The 18,496-nt window shown below is 50.7% G+C and overlaps 1 protein-coding gene across 5 annotated transcripts; it reads left to right on the top strand.

Moving 5' to 3' along the window:
- Nucleotides 1-296: 296 nt before the first annotated feature.
- LOC144728172 (uncharacterized) lies at nt 297-16,781 on the top strand. 5 transcript variants are annotated; one of them, XR_013587497.1, is made up of 4 exons: nt 297-1,885; nt 2,999-3,121; nt 9,572-9,649; nt 13,364-13,450. XR_013587497.1 is itself a non-coding variant. In XM_078607524.1 (4 exons), the coding sequence occupies exons 1-4, from the start codon at nt 640-642 to the stop codon at nt 13,564-13,566; spliced, it is 390 nt and encodes a 129-aa protein (XP_078463650.1). In that variant the 5' UTR covers nt 297-639; the 3' UTR covers nt 13,567-16,781. The 5 variants fall into 5 exon arrangements, 2 of the variants coding, with proteins under 2 accessions (XP_078463650.1, XP_078463649.1); XM_078607524.1 differs by lacking the exon at nt 9,572-9,649 and having other exon boundaries at nt 297-659; nt 1,842-1,885; nt 13,364-16,781; XR_013587498.1 differs by lacking the exons at nt 9,572-9,649; nt 13,364-13,450 and adding an exon at nt 5,229-7,328.
- Nucleotides 16,782-18,496: the final 1,715 nt, after the last annotated feature.

The raw sequence follows: 18,496 nt of genomic DNA on the forward strand, positions 1-18,496 counted from the left end.
CTCGGTAAAGTAAAGTAAAATAGTGCCTGTCAGATAAGATGGTCCAAAAAAGTGTAATTAAGTCTTTTTTGCGTGGTTGATAACATATTTCCAATGATTACTAAGTTTGTACCCATCATCACGGTTGAAATTATGTCTGTGTTTGTATATTTGTATGGCTTCGTGTACAAACCTTTGATGGTAGCCGGGAGGTTTGCAGAGAACCTTGGTCTCGGAAAAGACAATTTCATGAGAGCCCACCGAGTTGTAGCAATGATCGGCAACGGCAGAAGTATCAGTTCTGCCGTGTTTTGTGCTTGCGGACACGATCAGAAACATGACGTTTCGTTTCTCCAATGTAGCAATCATCACAAATGCAACTCAATTTGTAGACTCCAGGATACTGTAAGTCAGGAACGACATCCTTCACAGATGGAATCAGATCACGGATTTTATGCACTGTACTGAATCGGACTTGGATCTTATGTTTGTTTAGAATTTTGGAGATCTTTTTGGTCACGCCTGCTATGTATGGTAACGTGATGGTTTTGGTCGGAGTTTCATGTGGCTGTTTCTGTGTGGTGGGAGAGACAGCTTGGCGAGCACCTATGGCGAGCACCTATGAAGACCACACGGTGATTGGTGGCCAACACCACGCCCATGTTTACACCCCACACCAGGTACACATTTGAAGCTGAGGAGGCCCAAGACCAGTTGAGATAACCCCCACCACAATCACAACACACATACCCTCCAACACTAACACGACTACCACAGTCTAATCTCTACAGCCATGCTAGCAACCGCAACCAACCTGCCGTGGCCTGATGGCTCACAAGGCATCCCAAACACAACTACAACCACCACCACAATTGCAACCACCCTCCCAGCCTGGGTGCTAGAGGTCATGGGTGGTAGTGGTGTTGATAATGGTGGTGATATGGGCAGTGGTGGTGATGAGGGTGCTGGTGTTAATAGTGGTGGTTTGATGGTGGTGGTTGTGGTTTGATAGTGGTGATGATGGGTGGTTGTGGTGATGGTTAGTTGTGGTGGTTATGGGTTGTGGTGGTTGTGGTAGTGATTGGTGGTTCCGGAAGCCCTGTCCCCTATCCCTGACCCTGCCCCGGATGTAGGGGTCAGAACCTGGGTTGTCACCTGGACCCTGGCCTCTGCTCACGGAAGGAGGGCAGGAGAGTGAGCCGGCTTTTATGTTCCTGCGGGACCGGTTTGAGTAGTAATCGGATGAGCGCGTTCCACTCGGGGATCACTCCTGATCCCCCCACTCCCCGCAATCCCCTCAATCCCCCCACAGGGCGGCGGAAGGTGAGTGTGTACGTGACTGTGTGCCTACGAGGTTATGCGTGTGACGATGTCATTATGTATGTGTACGTGGGTATGTGTGTGTACGTGACTGTGTGTCACTGTGTGTCCGTGGCTGTGGGGAGCGGTGGTAAAGCGGTTAGCGCGCTGTGCTACGAACCCGACGACTCGAGTTCGATTCCCGCTCACGGCCAACACCGGCGACGATTATTTGAACCGGTCCTGGGCCTCCTCGAGGTCGACTCTGCCTCAAATTAGTACCTGGTGCGGTGTGTAAACATCGCCACTAGGGAGACAAAGGCGGTCGGGTCTGGTGCTGGCCCTCGCCCCCTCGTGTACTGTTCCGGTCTTAATAGGTGCTACTCGTTCACAGCACTTGCCCCATCAGTCTATTAAAGGCTATACTGGAGATATTTGTCTTTGTGTGCACCTGTGTGTGTGCGTGAGCTTGCCCGTGTGAGCTGAGCTCTCCCCGTCTCACTCCCCGCGCTGCTCCTCACCGGAGCCATGCTCTCCTTCCCTTCTCCCGCTCTCCTCCTCAGCCTCATCCTCCTCATCCTCATCTCCAGCTCCAGCATCATCACAGGTAAGAGAACTTTGGAGCAGGGGACCAGGAGATCTGGGATCTCTAACCAGGGAGAATCTGGGACATCGAAACCTGGGGCCAGGGGAGCTGAGATCATGAGATATGGAACAAAGATCCGTTCAGTACTATTCTTCACAAATAAATGCAGTTGTGCTTTACCCATCCCATCAGCTACACGTCCTTCTGGGAGTGCATCATTTCAACAGCAGCGGTGCAGTACCAGCAACACTGGACCGGTTCCGACATTCAGTGTCTCATGAGCAGAGTTAGGAGCCAGGAGATGTGGAGATAAATGAGATGTGAAGTTTGAACCTTGGAACAGGGACAGGAGGAGGCATGGGTGATGGTCGTGTGGTCATTGTGATGGTCACGATGTGTTGCTACTAATGTGATGGTGACCTGTGAAGTTGATGGTGTGATGGGGATATTGACGATTGTAATCACGATGATGTGATGATGGTAATGGTGTGATGACGGTTATGATGTGATGCTGATTTTGGTATTGATGTAATGCTGGTGTTGTGATGCTGATGATGTGATGCTGATATGATGTGGCTGCTATGATACTGGAGTAGTGATGTTGATGTGATGCTGATTATGTGATGATATTGATGATGTGATGTTGCTGATGATAATTATTTTGATGTTGAAATTGCTCATTTTAGTGATGAAGATGTTGCTGATATTGTTCATGTCGTGTACTGATGATGCAGTGATGATTATGTGAATTCTGATTATGTAAATGATGATGATGTGATGTTGAAATTATGTTATGAAACTGATGTGATGTTGATGAGATGCTGCTGATATTGCTGATGCTGTTGTGATGATGATGCTGTGATGTTAATGATGTATTCCTGATGTTGTGATGGATGATGCAGATGTTGTGATGATGTTGTGATGCGAATGTTGTGATAGTGGTGATGTGATGATGATGTAATGATTATGCTGTGATGTGATACCGATGTTGTGATGTTGATGACCACTTTGTGATGCCAATGTTATGATGCGCATAAGGTGATGCCGATGTTGTAATGCTGCTGTTGTAATGCTGATGTGATGCAGATGTTGTGATGCGGATGTTGTAATGCTGAAGATGCTGTGATGTCGCAGTGGCTGGGATCCAGTGCTACGCATGTGTGGGCCTCTCGGAGCGGCAGTGCAACGCGCAGGGGGTCACGGCGTGCCCCCCACACTCCGACACGTGTGCCACCTTCATCGGGGGGCCCTCCACACGTGAGTAACATCACCACCACCACGAACATCACCATCATCACCACCATTATCATTACCACCATCAACATCACCTCTCTATCACCAACATCATCATCATCAGGATCATCACCGCCACTATCACTACCATCACCATCACGACCATTAACATCACTACCATCACTACCACCGAAAACATTACTTCCGTGTTTGGGAGCCGGGTATACTGGATGTGGTGTGCCACTTGCAGTGTAATTTTGCACTCATCCCCGTGCCAGTCACTCGCCGCTGTCACCTCCACCTATCAACGACATGTGGCGATACTGAGACACGGATGTCCCATACACGGTGTTAGGGGAAGTGCTGTCAGTGAGCCCCAATGAAGGCCGCCACGGCGCACCTATGAGTGGATGGTGTGGCCAGCACCATGCCAGGCCACCTTTAGCTCGCCAGTTTTGATGCTCCCTCCACATCGCGCCGGCTTCTCTCGCAGTTTGTGCCACGTGCGGACGCATAACGCGGGCCGTCGCCTGGCTGCAGGGCATCTTTTATTTTATTTATGTAGATAATGCCCACTGAGCTACTCTATAGCTATCACAAATTATAGCTCAACGAAGTGGCTGATCACGTGGAAATATATAGCGGCCAAATACTCTAAACGAATTTTTCTACAGACTCATAGAGACCCACATATACCCAGAGACCCATCCAGCCCCACAGAGACCCATACACATGGAGACCTATAGAGATTCAGAGACTCATGTTGGCTATGTACGGTGCAAAATAAGTTCAGCATACATATAAAACCACAGATGTTAACTACCTCGCCCGGTATGCAAGAGGTCGTAGGTTTGATCCCAACCCTGATGTCTGTATATTTGGAGTTTCCGTGTCTCTCTCTCTTTTCCCGTGGTCGCGTGGATTTTTCTCTGGGTCATTCGGCTTTCCCTCCACATTTAGAATCAAGATCACGCATTTAGAATATTTGGTTACTGCTATACATTTCCACACAATAAGCCACTTCATTGAGCTATCATTTGTCACTTCTGAAAAATAACTATATAGCACAGTGGGCCTTACCTGGTAAAATAAAATAAAGTAGTTATAGTGAGAGTAAAAAAGGGAGAGGCTTTTAAAGCCCGGACACTCCTCCTCACACATGGCCAGACCCCCCCAGAGACCCTGGCTGAAGGAAGAGGTGTTCCGGCCGAGAGCGGTGCGGCGATGCAAGGATGAGTGGTGGGTGCGGGTTGCTGAGGAAATGGAATCTGCCTCAGTAGCCCCCAATCATAAATCACTCTTTTTTTACATCAAAAAAATTACTTCCAGCGCCTGACCAATCACCTTCCTTAAGGGAAAAAATGGTCATCTGATCCCCCAGGAATTGGTCTGCAGGTTTGCAGAGTATTTCTATGTAGTCTTGGGGAAGGGGACGACCCTACTGTTAGGCTTCGGCAAGGTAAGGTAAAAGTTAAAAGGTAAAAACAACGAGCCTACCTTTACCCTACCTTTTACCTTACCACAATACAATCACTCTACCCTTACATTTTACCCTTTAGCAGGTAAGGTACAAGATAAAAGGGTAAAAAGCAACGAGTCTACCTTTACCCTACCTTTTACCCTTACCCCATACAAATTACCCGATTACAGGGTAATTACTAGGGATCTACTACACATGAACAAGGTTGATAACGGTAAATGCTAGGTAGAGCGCTTTAATCATATAGAATACTCTCGATGATTCCAATTTTACACGCTTTCTTTTAACTCACTCTGTCGTTGTTGTCGTTATTGTTGTTGTTGTATCCTCAAATCTTGAAACTCAATTTTTACCCACTTCCTAATGTGGTATCGACTGCAAACTTGGTATACTTAGGTCATGCAGATGATAATACTATATTCTATCATAAAAAAAATCTATATTTATAAACAATATTTTTTACATGTTATGTTTCGGCTTGGGTCTAATTGTCCACGCTCAACCGACGTTGGCTGTAAATCACCACGGTCCCTTACGTTGTGGCAAGCTTCGGGGCCACTTCCTGGAGTCGTGGAGTTCTGTCATTACTCGCACATTTCATAAAAGCGTGATTTTAATCAAGTTTGTTTTAATATTACTTATTAAATGTAGGCCACGGACTGCGCCACGGACTGCGCCAAGGAGCTTTTAGCTGTAAACAAGGTACCGTATTTACCGGGTAATACTTTGCGCTATCTTTACCCTACCGGGTAATTCTTCCGAGCTACTTTTACCTTACCCCTTGGCATGTCGACATCTTTACCCTTTACCTACTGTGGCTGGAGTGCCTCAAATATTGGCAGGCGTAGCCAGCCTTGTGAATGGCTGGATGAGGAAGTGCAAGAGCCGATCCAGAGTCTGAGACCAGGAAAAGCGCTGGGCAGAGATAATCTCCATTGCGAAATGCTGAGGGAGATTGGTGTCTGTGTACAAGCTGCCCTACATGACATCATCACAACTGTCTAGACCATAGGACAGGTTCTGCAGGATTATAAGGATGCCCTGGTGGTCCCCCTCTTTAAGGAGGACCGCACAGACTTTAACAACTACAGGGACATCTCACTCCTCAGTGTGCCGGGAAAGGTCCTGGCAAGGATTATTCAACATCGCCTTTCCAGGCACGCTGAGGAGAGGCTTGCGGAGCTCCAATGTGGTTTCAGACCAAGGCGGTCCTGCACGGATGTCATATTGTCTGTCCGTCTGCTACAGTAGAGGCGTAGGGAATTCCAACAAGACCTACATCTATACTTTATTGAACTCGTCAAAGCCTATTATACCATCAACAGGCCAGGGCTCTGGGCACTTCTTCGTTCTTTCGGAGTCCCTGATTCTCTAATTACAATTTTTAAGGGCCTCTATAATGGTGGGCAGGCCCGGGTAAAACTACGTGGCCAGCAGTCAGATCCATTCCCTTTTACTCACCTTGGGGTAGGACAGATATGTTCTTTGGCTCCCAGATTATTTAACATAATATTTGACCACGTAGTCTTAGAAGTTTTCATGGTTATACCGGAGGAATTTCCATCTGGTACAGGCACAATGAGAGGCTGATCGATGCCCGGGTGCGGTCAATGGATGGCTCCCTATTGGCCAATCATATTGCTGATAATCTGGTGTTTGCTGCTCACTCAAAGGAGAAGTTGGAGGCGTTGCTGCTGAACCTGAATAGATGGGGTCTTTCCATGAGCCCCATCAAAACTAAGCACCTCCCTACCCCTCAACTCTCCATTGGCAATGGAGCAGTTGTGGAGAGAGTGGATAGTTTCCCATTCCTGGGTATTGTGCTTATAACCAGCTCCGGTTTAACAGCAGGAGATCTCACTCTGAATCAGTCGGGTGGCATTGTCTTTTTATCGGCTCCGTCATGCTGTGTGAAAGCTACCTTGTTTGTCGCTCAACACTAAGCTTCGGGTCTTCTCGGCCACAGTGATGCTTTCCCTTCTCTATGCTTGTGAAATGTGGACCCCTCTAATGGAACATCTGCGCCGGTTAGAAACAGTCAGACTGACCTGCCTACGATCCATCCTGGGTTCAATCAAGCTGGATTGTGTGAGGAGCTCACAAAACCTTGACATATTTGTAGTGGTGTACATAGTGTGTATATAGCGTTGTACCGGTGGAAAAGAGGTACTGCAGATGCGGGACCTCTCCCGAGCACCGGTGTGCATCCGTGAGGGGTTGGGCCCCCAGGGGGCATGGTCCGTGCGCCAGTGGGGAGAGGCCGTGTGAGGACATGGTACTCCCGGTGAACACGGGCAGGGCACGTGACCGGACGAGGGGATAACGGGGGCCAGGGGGCATGTGACGGGCCATGTGACCAGATCCCCGACTCTACCAGAAAGATCTGGAAAGGGGGCATGGCCAAGGGCGGAGCCTGGCCATGCCAGGGTCGATAAAAAGGCGAGTCACGCGGATGCTCAGGGCTCGTCTCTGGGAATGGATTCAGCGGGCGACGTCCACGATCCCCTGCTGCAGCGTGGACCTGACAGCACGTGGCTCTCTGGATCCGAGCGGGTAGACGAATGGTTGTGAATAGCCGTGGTGGTCACCGAATATAGTTATCCCGTCAGTGGTTACGAAGTTACCCGGGGTGGTTACCGCCGTATATAGTCTCGCTATTGAGTGGTTATGTGTTAGCCCGTGGTGGTCAACACCCTAAGTAGTTATGCAGTGGAAGTTGTGTTGTTCAAGGAATAAACCTGTTGCCTCCAAGTCTCGGCATGTGTCTTAATAGAACCCACTACATATTTGTGCACATTCCCATCAGTGAGCTCCTCCGGCAGGCAAGGCTGCATTGGTTTGAGGCATGTAGCCCAAATGCCCAGCTACCGCATGCCCTAGCAGCTTCTGTTTGGCCAGATAGAAGGGGCTAAACGGACACGACACGGGCTGGAGAAGAGATGTACTGATGCAGTATAGGAGGATGTGGAGCTGGGTGGACTTGCCGAAGACTGGTACCAGTGGTGTCATGCTCTATGGAGGAGGCTCGTGAAGGGCACTACTTGTCAGTTGGAGGCGGTTGCCTTCCAACAATGGAGGGCAGAGAAGCAACGAGCGGAGCGCCAGGTGGATAAAATTCAGCAGGTTGGCACAGTAGGGGGCACAGCTGGTGCATCTGCCAGTCATCTCAGTCAGTCAAACCATGGCACCTGGGTCTGTACCGTGACCTGTCAACGTGCCTTCGACACTTCACGTGGCCTAAACGTGCACCTGGCCTGGCACAGGAGCCGTGGTGACGTCACCGCCACTTAATGGCGAATGGCGGGTGTTGTTGTGTACATGTGATGGTGTATTAGTGGAGCGGTAGTGTAGCTGTTAGTACACTGCGCTACGAACCCAGCGACGCGGGTTCGATTTCCGCTCATGGCACCACCAGTGACAATCTGAACTGGTCCTGGGCCTCCCCTATGTCAACTGAGCCTCAAATGAGAACCTGGTGCGATGTGTAAAAAAATTAACCCGTAAAAACAAAGTTTTTCACTATAAATCCTTTATATGCGTGGCGGCTAGAGTCCTCTCGTCCTCTGGCTTGAGATGGCTGCCACCTATGGGTCAGATGATTGCCTGCCACCATTAAGCAATTGGTAATTAAATAGAATTTTTTTTTTCCAAAAAAGTGTAAAATTTTGGATTTATTTCCCCACGAAAATACATTGTCACGCACAACGAGTCTGTGTGCAAAATGTCAGCTCGATTGGATCACGGGAAGTGGGTTTAAACACGACCGAAAGATTTGCACGGTCGTAAGCGCGCAAGCAAGCAAGTTAACTTAATATAAAGGATTTAAAAACATTCCCACTAGGGAGACAATGGGCACCACCAGTGACGATGATTTGAACCGGTCCTGGGCCTCCCCTATGTCAACTGAGCCTCAAATGAGAAACTGGTGCGATGTGTAAAAAACATTCCCACTAGGGAGACAAAGGTGGCCGGGCGTGGTGCTGGCCACCCACCCCCTTGTGTGTGGTGCCGGCCTTCATAGGTGCTCGCTAACAGCACTTGCCCCAACAGTCTGTTCAGGATATACGGGGGATCTTTGTCTTTGAGAGTAAAAATGTCAAAATAACATCAGCTCGGTGGCATATACATTTAAAGAATGCAAAACATTCGCTCGATTTCCTTTATAAAACACACGCACCCCACACAAAGATCTCCCCATACAGCCTTTGACAGACTTTTAACGGCCAGAACGACACACAAGGGGGGTGGCCAACATCACGCCCGGCCGCCTTTGTATCCCCAATGGGGATGTTTACAGACCGCACCAGGTACTCATTTGAGGATGAGTCGATTTAGGGGAGGCCCAGGACCGGTTCAGATAATCGTCACTGGTGTTGTTCGTGAGCAGGAATCGAACTCGGGTGACTGGATTCGTAGCACAGCGCGCTCACCGCTCCACTACCCCTCCCTACCGCTCTCGCACAAAGGCATACACACACAGGCGCGCACATACAGGCACACACACAGGCACACACAGACGGGCATACATGCACACACAGGCACACACATGCACACGTACACAGGAAAACACACAGGCACATACACACACGCGTTTTCTCCTTGCACAGGTTCCATCTGAAACTCGCGCCAGCCCCAAACACAAACAAACAGAGAGCACAGAGCTCCCGTGTTCCCACGTGCTCATTCTCCTCAACATCTCCCACCTCCCCCTCCAACTCTCCCCTCTACCTCCTCCTAATTCACCTCCTCCCCCCCCTCCCCCTCAATCTCTCCCTCCTCCCCCTCTCTCTCCCCTCCACCTCCTAATTCACCTCCTCCCCTCCTCCACCTCCCATTCCACATCCAACTCGTCATCCTCCACCACGTCTCCCTCATCTTCCTCCTGCTGCTGCTCCAACCCATCCTCTTCCTCCACCTCCTCCTCCACTACCTTCTCCACCTTCTTCTCCAGCCCCTCCTCCTCCCCCTCCCTCTCTCCTCCTCTTTCATCACAGCGTCAACATGAGACCATTCACCTGCATGGACCATACTGCCCTTACGTCTCAGCGAGCAAATACACGCGCCTCCTCTGGGTGTGTGGTGCTTGTAGAAGGGCAGATGATGGGATATGTGGTGGGTATATGGTATGATGTTATGTATATGGTATGATACGTATTCTACTGTGTGCATGGCGTATATGGTTTTATGCTGTGTGGTGTGATGCTGTTCGCCTGATCGCGTGTGTATGCTGATACGTGTATGTTGTATACGTGTATGGTGTGGCGTGCTGCCGTGGCGTGCTGCCGTGTGGCGTACTGCCACGTGGTGTGCTGTTGTAACACCATGTGGTGTAATAACGTTGTGGTGTGATGCGGTGTGGTGTGCTGGTGTGTGCGTGTTGACAATTATCTGAACGGGTCCTGGGCCTCCCCTAGGTCAACTCAGCCTCAAATGAGTACCTGGTGCAGTGTGTAAACATCGCCACTGGGGTGACAAAAGGCGTGTGATGTGACACCGTGTGGTGTGACACTGTATGGCATCGGCGCATCCACACAACATCATGGATGCATGCCGGGTCCAAGCAAGAACATCTGCTAGACTACATAGTGGCAGAACAGCAGATGCGGGCCCATGTCCTTGACACCAGGACCTACCGTGGAGCTGATCTGCCCACTGACCATCGACTTGTCATCTGTAAGATGCGCCTGCCATTCTTCCATTCCGGTGGTGGGTGTACACCCAGGACCCCATTCAAGCCCATAGTGGCCTGGTCTCAGCTAGCTAATGGCATTGTCCCCCACTCCTGATGTCGAGGGGAAATGGGCGAGGTTTAGGACTGTGGCTCATGCAGCTGCATTGGCTGCATTGGGTACACAGTCCAGACCTCCCCAGAGACCCTGGCTGACAAGCCCACTCTCATCGTCTACAGCATCCCAAATCAGAGAATGAGGAAACTTACCGCAGCCTTCGCTCGGAGGTTCAGAGAGCCGTGAGGTGTTGCAAGGATGGGTGATGGTCGCGGGTTGCTGCGGAGATGGAATCTGCCTCAGTGGCCCGCGATCACAAATCGCTCTTTAATTCCATCAAAAAAGTAACTTGCAGCGCCACACTTACTACCATCATTAGGGGAAAGAACGGTGATCCAATCTCCAACCCCCAGGAACAGGTTTGCAGATTTGCTGAGCACTTCTGTGAGGTTCTGGGGGAGGGGAAATCCCTCAGCCTGGAAAACATCATGGGGCAAAGTGGGGATGACCCTGCTGAGCCTGCGTTGCCTCTGATTGTAGAAATAAGTCACCCCCTGTGAGTGGCTGGCTGAGGTGCCATCTGTTGAGTAAGTACTGAAGGCGATCCAGAGTCTGAGACCAGGAAAGGCACCGGGCAGAGATGATCTCCCAAGCAAAATGCTGAATGAAGGTGGCGTTTGTGCACAGACTGTCCTACATGACATCATAACAGTCTGGACCACTGGACGGGTTCCGAAGGATTGGAAGGATGCCCTGGTGGTTCCCCTCTTTAAGAAGGGGGACTGCACCGACTGTAACAACTACAGGGGCATCTCACTCCTCAGTGTGCCGGGAATGGTCCTGGCAAGGATTATTCAACATCGCCTTGCCAGGCACCCTGAGGAGAGGCTTGCAGAGCCCCAATGTGGTTTCAGGAAAGGGCGGTCCTGCACAGATGCCATATTTTTTGTCTGTCTGTTACAGCAAAGGTGTAGGGAATTCCAACAAGAGCTGCATTTCTGCTTTATTGACCTGGTCAAGGCCTATGATACTATCAGTTGGCCTGGGCTCTGGGTTGTTCTTCGTGCTGTTGGAGTCTCCGACTCCCGCCTCACGATCATTAAGGACCTTCATGATGGTAAAACTATGTGGCCGGGAGTGGGAGCCATTCCCTGTTAACCTTGGGGTGCGACAGGGATGTCGTCTGGCTCCCACATTACTTAACATCTATTTTGACCACGTAGTTCGTGAAGCCTTTAATTGCTGTACCGGAGGAATTTCCATCTGGTACAGGTGTAGTGGCATAGCACTGGCTGCTGACAGAAAAAGAGATCTGCGGCATACAGCAGTTCTGACGTCACCAGGCCAGGATATACACGAGAGGATCTAGGGGAAAGTCACAGAAGGGGCCCACCAGGAACCCGCTAGTAGGTTCCAGAAAGGGGGCGTGGCCGGGGGTGAAGTTAGGCCACGCAGAGAGTGTAAGAGGGGCCCCTGTAGGAGACCTCGGGGCTGTTGTTGGAGTGGGATCCTTGTCGCGCTGCTGAAGTCCTTCGTCACCATTCTTCTCGTCGTCTTCACCATTCTTCTCGTCATCGTCTCCGTCTCTACCATCTTGGGGTGCTACTAGTCATTCAGCCTACCAACTGTCCTGGCTGAGTAGTGTCGCCAATAATAGATGGACTAAATATTAAGTGTGTTAACCCTGATGGTACTTGTTAATAAAAAAGTGCCTCCAAATCTTATTGTCTACAAGTTAGCCACTACACAGATACAATGGGAGGCTGATCGATGCCCTGGTGCGGTCAAGGGATGGCTCCCTATTGGTCAACCATGTTATGTATGCCGATGATCTGGTAATTGCTGCTCACTCAGAGGAGGAGTTGGAGGCGCTGCTGCTGAACCAGGAGCGTGCCACTAAGAGGTGGGGCCTTACCATCAGCCCCACCAAAACTAAGCACCTGCCTGGGTATTTTATACCATAGGACACTCCACACCCACAACTCCCAATTGGTGATGGGGCAGTTGTGGAGAGAGTGGAGAGTTTCCCATACCTGGGCAGTGTGCTCATGACTGGTTCCGGTTTGACAGCAGAGGTCACACTCCGAATCAGTCGAGCGGCATTATCTTTTCATCGGTTGCATAACGCTGTGTGGAAGCTACCTGGTCTGTCACTCCACACTAAGCTTCGGGTCTTCTCAGCCACAGTCATGCCCTCCCTTCTCTACGCTTGTGAAACGTGGACCCCCCTAATGGAACATCTTCGCCAGTTGTAAACATTTAGGCTGGCCTACCTATGATCCATTCTGGGTTTAACCAGGCTGGCTTGTGTGAGGAACTCGCAAATCATTTAAAGATTTGGGCAAAGTCCCATCGGTGTGCTCCTCCGGTAGGCAAGGCTGCGTTGGCTGGGCCATGTAGCCCGCATGCCTAGCCACCGCATGCCTAAACAGCTTCTGTTCGGCCGGATAGAGGGTGCTAAACAGGCACTGAACGTGCTGGAGAAGAGATGGAGTGATGTGATACAGGAGGATGTGGAGCTGAGTGGACTTGCCAATGACTGGAACCAGCGGTGCCAAGATCGACCTCTGGAGGAGGCTCGTGAAGACGCTACTGGTCAGTTGGAGACAGTTGCCCTCTAACAACAACGGAGGGCAGAGGAGCGATGCTCACAACAACGAGCAGAGTGCCGGGTGGCTAAAGCACGGCAAGTTGGCACAGTAGGGGGCACAGGTGGCGCATCGGCCACTCATCTCAGTCAGTTGACCCGTGGCACCGGGGTCTGCCCCATGACCTCCTGCCAGCGGGCGTTCGACACTTCACGTGGTAGCCTCAAGGTGCACATGGCCTGGCACAAGCGCCGTGGTGACGTCACCGCCACTTAGTGGCGAATGGCGGTTGTTGTTGTGACACTGTTTGGTGTGACACTTCCGTTTGGTGTGACCCCGCGTGATGTGTAGTGTGACACTGCGTAACATGTGGTGTGACAGTGCCGTGGGGTGTGACACCACGTGATGTGTAGTGTGACACTGCCGTGGGGTGTGACTGCCGTGTGGTGTGACACTGCTGTGCGGAGTGCAGGAGGTGTAATGAAGATGTGCTCCATGCGCGTGCTCTGCCGTGCTGCCGAGTCAGCCCCCCCCGCGGGGGTGCGCGTCCACTGCTGCCACGGCGACCGCTGCAATGAGAAATCTGGGGGGCACGGCCTTCCCCGCGCGGGACCGGTCACGTGGCTACCCCCCCTCCTCTTCCTCCTCGTTCTCCTGTTGGGGGTCGCTACCTAGGTCATGGGATGACAGGGAAACCAACTCACACCAATGCACTCAATAACACTCACAAACACACATTAATACACTCACTCACGAATACACACTCACGAACACTCAGTAATACACATACTTACTCATACATGCACTCACTAAGACGCGCACTAATCCACACACTCAATAACACTCACTCACACTAATGCATTCACACACTAACACTCACTAATACACACACCTCACACTGATAGCAATACCAATACCCGCCATTCCCCACTAAGTGATATTGACGTCAACACGGTGCCTGTGCCAGGCCAGGTGCAATTTGAGGACACGTGAAGTGTCGAAGGCTTGCTGACAGGAGGTCTCGGGAGAGACCCAGGTGCCATGGGTTGGCTGTACCCCCTACTGTGCTAACTGCCTCCAACTGTCCAGTAGCGTCCTTCACGAGCCTCCACAGAGGCCGATCTTGACACCCCTGGTACTCGTCGTCAGCAAGTCCAATTAGCTCCACATCTTCTTGTACCACATCACTCCATCTCTTCTCTACCCGGTGCCGCAACTGTTTAGCCCCCTCTATCCAGCCGAACAAAAGCCGTTTAGGCATGCGGTGGCTGGGCATGCAGGCTACATGACTCAGCCAACGCAGCCTTGCCTGCCAAAGGAGCTCACTGATAGGACTTTGTCCAGAACTTTCAAGGATTTGTGAGCTCTTCACACAATCTAGCCTGGGCAAACCAAATGATGAATCGTAGGCAGGCCAGCCTAAATATTCCTGACCGGTGATAATGTTTGTAAGCAGAGAGAAGAGGTGGCATGACCGTGGCCAAGAAGACCCGAAGCTTCGTGAGGAGCGACAGACCAGGTAGCTTCCACACAGCGTTATGCAGCCCAAGAAAAGATAATGCTACTCGATTGATCCACTCTCTACACAACTGTCCCATCACAAATGGGGAGTTGAGGGGGTGGGGTGTTTGATGGCACAAAATACCCAGGGAGGTGTTTAGTTTTGGTGGGGCTGATGGTAAGGCCCCACCTTTTAGTGGCATGCTTCAGGTTCAGCAGCAGCACCTCCAACTCCTCTTCTGAGTGAGCAGTAATCACCAGATTATCAGAAAACATAACATGGCATTGATCAGCCTCCCATTGTATCTGTACCTGATGGAGATTCCTCCGGTACAGCCATAGAAGGTTTCATGAACTATGTGATCGAAAAATATGTTAAATCATGTGGGAGCCAGAGGACATCCTTGTGGAACCCCAAGGCAAACAGGGAATGGCTCCGACTCCCAGCCACGTAGTTTTACCAGAGCCTGCCCACCATCATGAAGGTCCTTAATGATTGTGAGTCAGGGACTCGGAAAGCACGAAAGACAACCCAGAGCTCAGGCCTACTGATGGTGTCATAGGCCTTGACCAGGTCAATAAAGCAGAGATGTAGGTCTTCTTGGAATTCCCTACACCTCTGCTGTACCATATAGCATCTGTGCAGGACTGCCCTGGCCTGAACCACATTGGGGCTCCGCAAGCCTCTCCTCAGAGTGCCTGGCAAGGCGATGTTGTATAATCCTTACTCTTTGGTTCTTTCGGTAAAGTCACGTAGGTATAAAATATAATCCTTGCTAGGACCTTTCCCGGCACACTGAGGAGGTAGATGCCCCTGTAGTTGTTACAGTCTGTGCGGTCCACCTTATTAAAGAGGAGGACTATTAGGGTATCCTTCAAATCCAGCGGAACCCGTCCAGTGGTCCAGGATGTTATTATGATGTCATATAGGGCAGTCTGCGGACAAACGCCACCCTCCCTCAGCATTTAACTTGGGAGATCATCTCTGCCCGGCGCTTTCCTGGTCTTAGACTCTGAAACGACTTCTGTACTTCCTCAACAGATGGCACTTCAGCCAGCCAGTCACAGGAGGTGACTACTTACAATATTTGAGGCACAACAGCCGCAGCAGGGTGATCCACACTTTGTACCATGATGTTTTCTAGGCTGAGGAATTTCCCCTCCCCCAAGACCTCACATAAATGTTTAGAACATCTGCAAACCTGTTCTTGGGGGTCGGAGATTGGATAAGCTTTCTTCCCCCTAATGATGGTGATAGGTGTGGTGCTACAAGTTACTTTTCTGTTGGAGTTAAAGAGTATGCTTTTGGTCTTTCGGTAAAGTCACGTAGATAGGTTCAAATAAAATATAAAATAAAAAATAAAAACTACGCCGTTTAAATCACAACACAAGCGATCGCTTGTTTTGTGATTGAAACGTAGTATTTGTAATTTTTTTTGTTATTTTCTTTGAACCAATCTACGTAACTTTACTGAAAGACCAAAAGAATATGAATCCATCTCCTCAGCAACCCGTGAACACCACCCACCCTTACAGCACCGCACGGCTCTCCGAACCTCTGAGCGACGGCTGCAGTAAGCCTCCTCATTCTCCGACGTGGGATGCTGTCGATGGTGGGAGTGGGCCTGTCACTTTTTCTTAGCCATCCAGAACACCTCTATCAGCCAGGGCTTCTGGGGAGGTTTTCACTGTGTACCCAAAGCAGCCATTGCAGCTGCATGAGCCACAGTCCTAAACCTCGCCCATTTCCCCTTGGCATCAGGAGGAGGGTTTGACGATGCCAACCCCAGCTGCAAGTGATGATGAAATTCTGGCTTGCTACTTTCATCAGCTAACTGAGACCAGGCCACTGCAGGTTTGTATGGGGTTCTAGATATACACCCATTACTGGAGTGAAAGAATGGTAGGCGCATCTTCAGTGGCCAGATCAGCTCCAAAGTAGGTCCTAGTGTCAAGGACATGGGCCCGTATCCATTGTTTCATCACTATAAAGTCCAGTTCTTACTTGTGTAGAGGAGTAAAATGGGAACGTGACGTCATGTGTGCCGTTCAGTGCGATGACGTCACGTCTCCTAGAGTACTTAAGGGAGACCCCGTGAGGAAAGCGGGGTCACTGTGGGAACGGGTAGAGTACAAAGGGTGAAGAGGGAACCAGGGGTAGAGAGGGATCGAGTAGTGAGTCTGGGGAGAAGCCGGTGGTAGCCGATAGAGGTCCTCTCTCTCCGGTCGGTGGAGTCGGCAGAGTCCCCGATCCGACACGAGAGAGAGAGACCGGAGCTAGCCGGGCAGGGACCAGGACTCAGTGCAGGAACCCTAGCCCCTGGGAGTTGTGTACCCTTGTGTGTATTTGTGAAGTCTTTAATAAACCCTTGGCGAAAGCCCATAACTTACCTCCGAGTGCGTCCGTGGGAACCCCTCAACACTTGGACCCGGCATGCATCCGTGAAGTTGTGTAGATGCGCCGATGCTGGAACAGCGTGTTGGTAACTACAAGCTCATGGGCTGTACAGAAGTCTAACAGCCTCCTACTGTTATTGAGCTCATCTGGCCCATGCCTTCCAATCACTCCAGCCCAGGTGCCAGCATCATGACCGACTCGGACATTAAAGTCACCCAACAGAATGACGCTATCCTGAGGGGCCACTGTAGCTAGCACCTGTGACAGGTCATAGAAAGCACGTGACTCATCGGCCTTCCCTGCATCCCTTCACTGATGTTCATCTTCGGTGGGGGCATAAGTAGCCACCACCATTACTCCTCGCCTCGGATTGATGGGAAGGCCAGCCCACAGCTTCCCACACACCTTACTGCCACGCTCCCACGCCCCGTTCGTTCTTTTGTACAAAAGAAGAGCTATCCCCTGTAGTTTGGCAGCCACCTGCCTCGAGTAGAGGACGTTCCATCCCTCATGGTGACTGGAGCCATAACCAGTCCACTGGGCCTCTTGAATACCGCAGAGATCCAAGCGGTACCGGTCCAGCTCCTGACAAAGGAGTGGCAGCCTCTCCTCCGCAGTGAGCGTTCAAACATTACACGTGGCCAATTGCCACGAGGGGAATGGCCAATTTAGTATTGGTCCACCCCCCATGGCGCTGCTCACCACAGCGTTACTGTCACTCACCCCAATACAATCACGAAGACTCACACTAATACAAACATTCACTAACACTCACACTCTCAAGAATACTTACATTAACACTCACGGTAATACACACACTCACTAACACTCTCACTCACCCACCCACTAACAGTGGCTAACAGTCACACTAATACACGCACTCCCTAACACTCACCCACTAACTTATACTGCAGATCAGTCAATCACACAGTCACTCACTCAGAAGCTTAGTCACTCACTCAGTCACTCACTCATCAGCTTAGTCACTCACCCAGTCACTCACTCAGCAGCTTAGTCACTCACCCAGTCACTCAGCAGCTTATTCACTCACCAAGTCACTCAGCAGCTTAGTCACCCAGTCACTCACTCAGTAGCTTAATCACTCACCAAGTCACTCAACAGCTTAGTCACTCACCCAGTCACTCACCCAGTCACTCAGTCACTCACTCAGCAGTTTAGTCACTCACCCAGTCACTCACCCAGTCACTCACTCAGCAGCTTAGTCACTCACTCAGTCACTCACCCTGTCACTCACTCAGCAGCTTAGTCACTCACCCAGTCACTCACTCAGCAGCTTAGTCACTCACCCAGTCACTCACTCAGCAGCTTAGTCACTCACTCAGTCACTCACCCAGTCACTCACCCAGCAGCTTAGTCACTCACTCAGTCACTCACTCAGCAGCTTAGTCACTCACTCAGTCACTCACTCAGTAGCTTAGTCACTCACTCAGTCACTCACTCAGCAGCTTAGTCACTCACTCAGTCACTCACCCAGTCACTCACTCAGCAACTTAGTCACTCACTCAGTCACTCACTCAGCAGCTTACTCACTCACCCAGTCACTCACTCAGCAGCTTAGTCACTCACCCAGTCACTCACTCAGTAGCTTAGTCACTCACTCATTCACTCACTCAGCAGCTTAGTCACTCACTCAGTCACTCACTCAGTAGCTTAGTCACTCACTCAGTCACTCACTCAGTAGCTTAG

The sequence above is a fragment of the Lampetra planeri genome, chromosome 27 (genome assembly GCF_965212315.1).
Source record: "Lampetra planeri chromosome 27, kcLamPlan1.2.h2, whole genome shotgun sequence".
Lineage (NCBI taxonomy): Eukaryota > Metazoa > Chordata > Hyperoartia > Petromyzontiformes > Petromyzontidae > Lampetra > Lampetra planeri.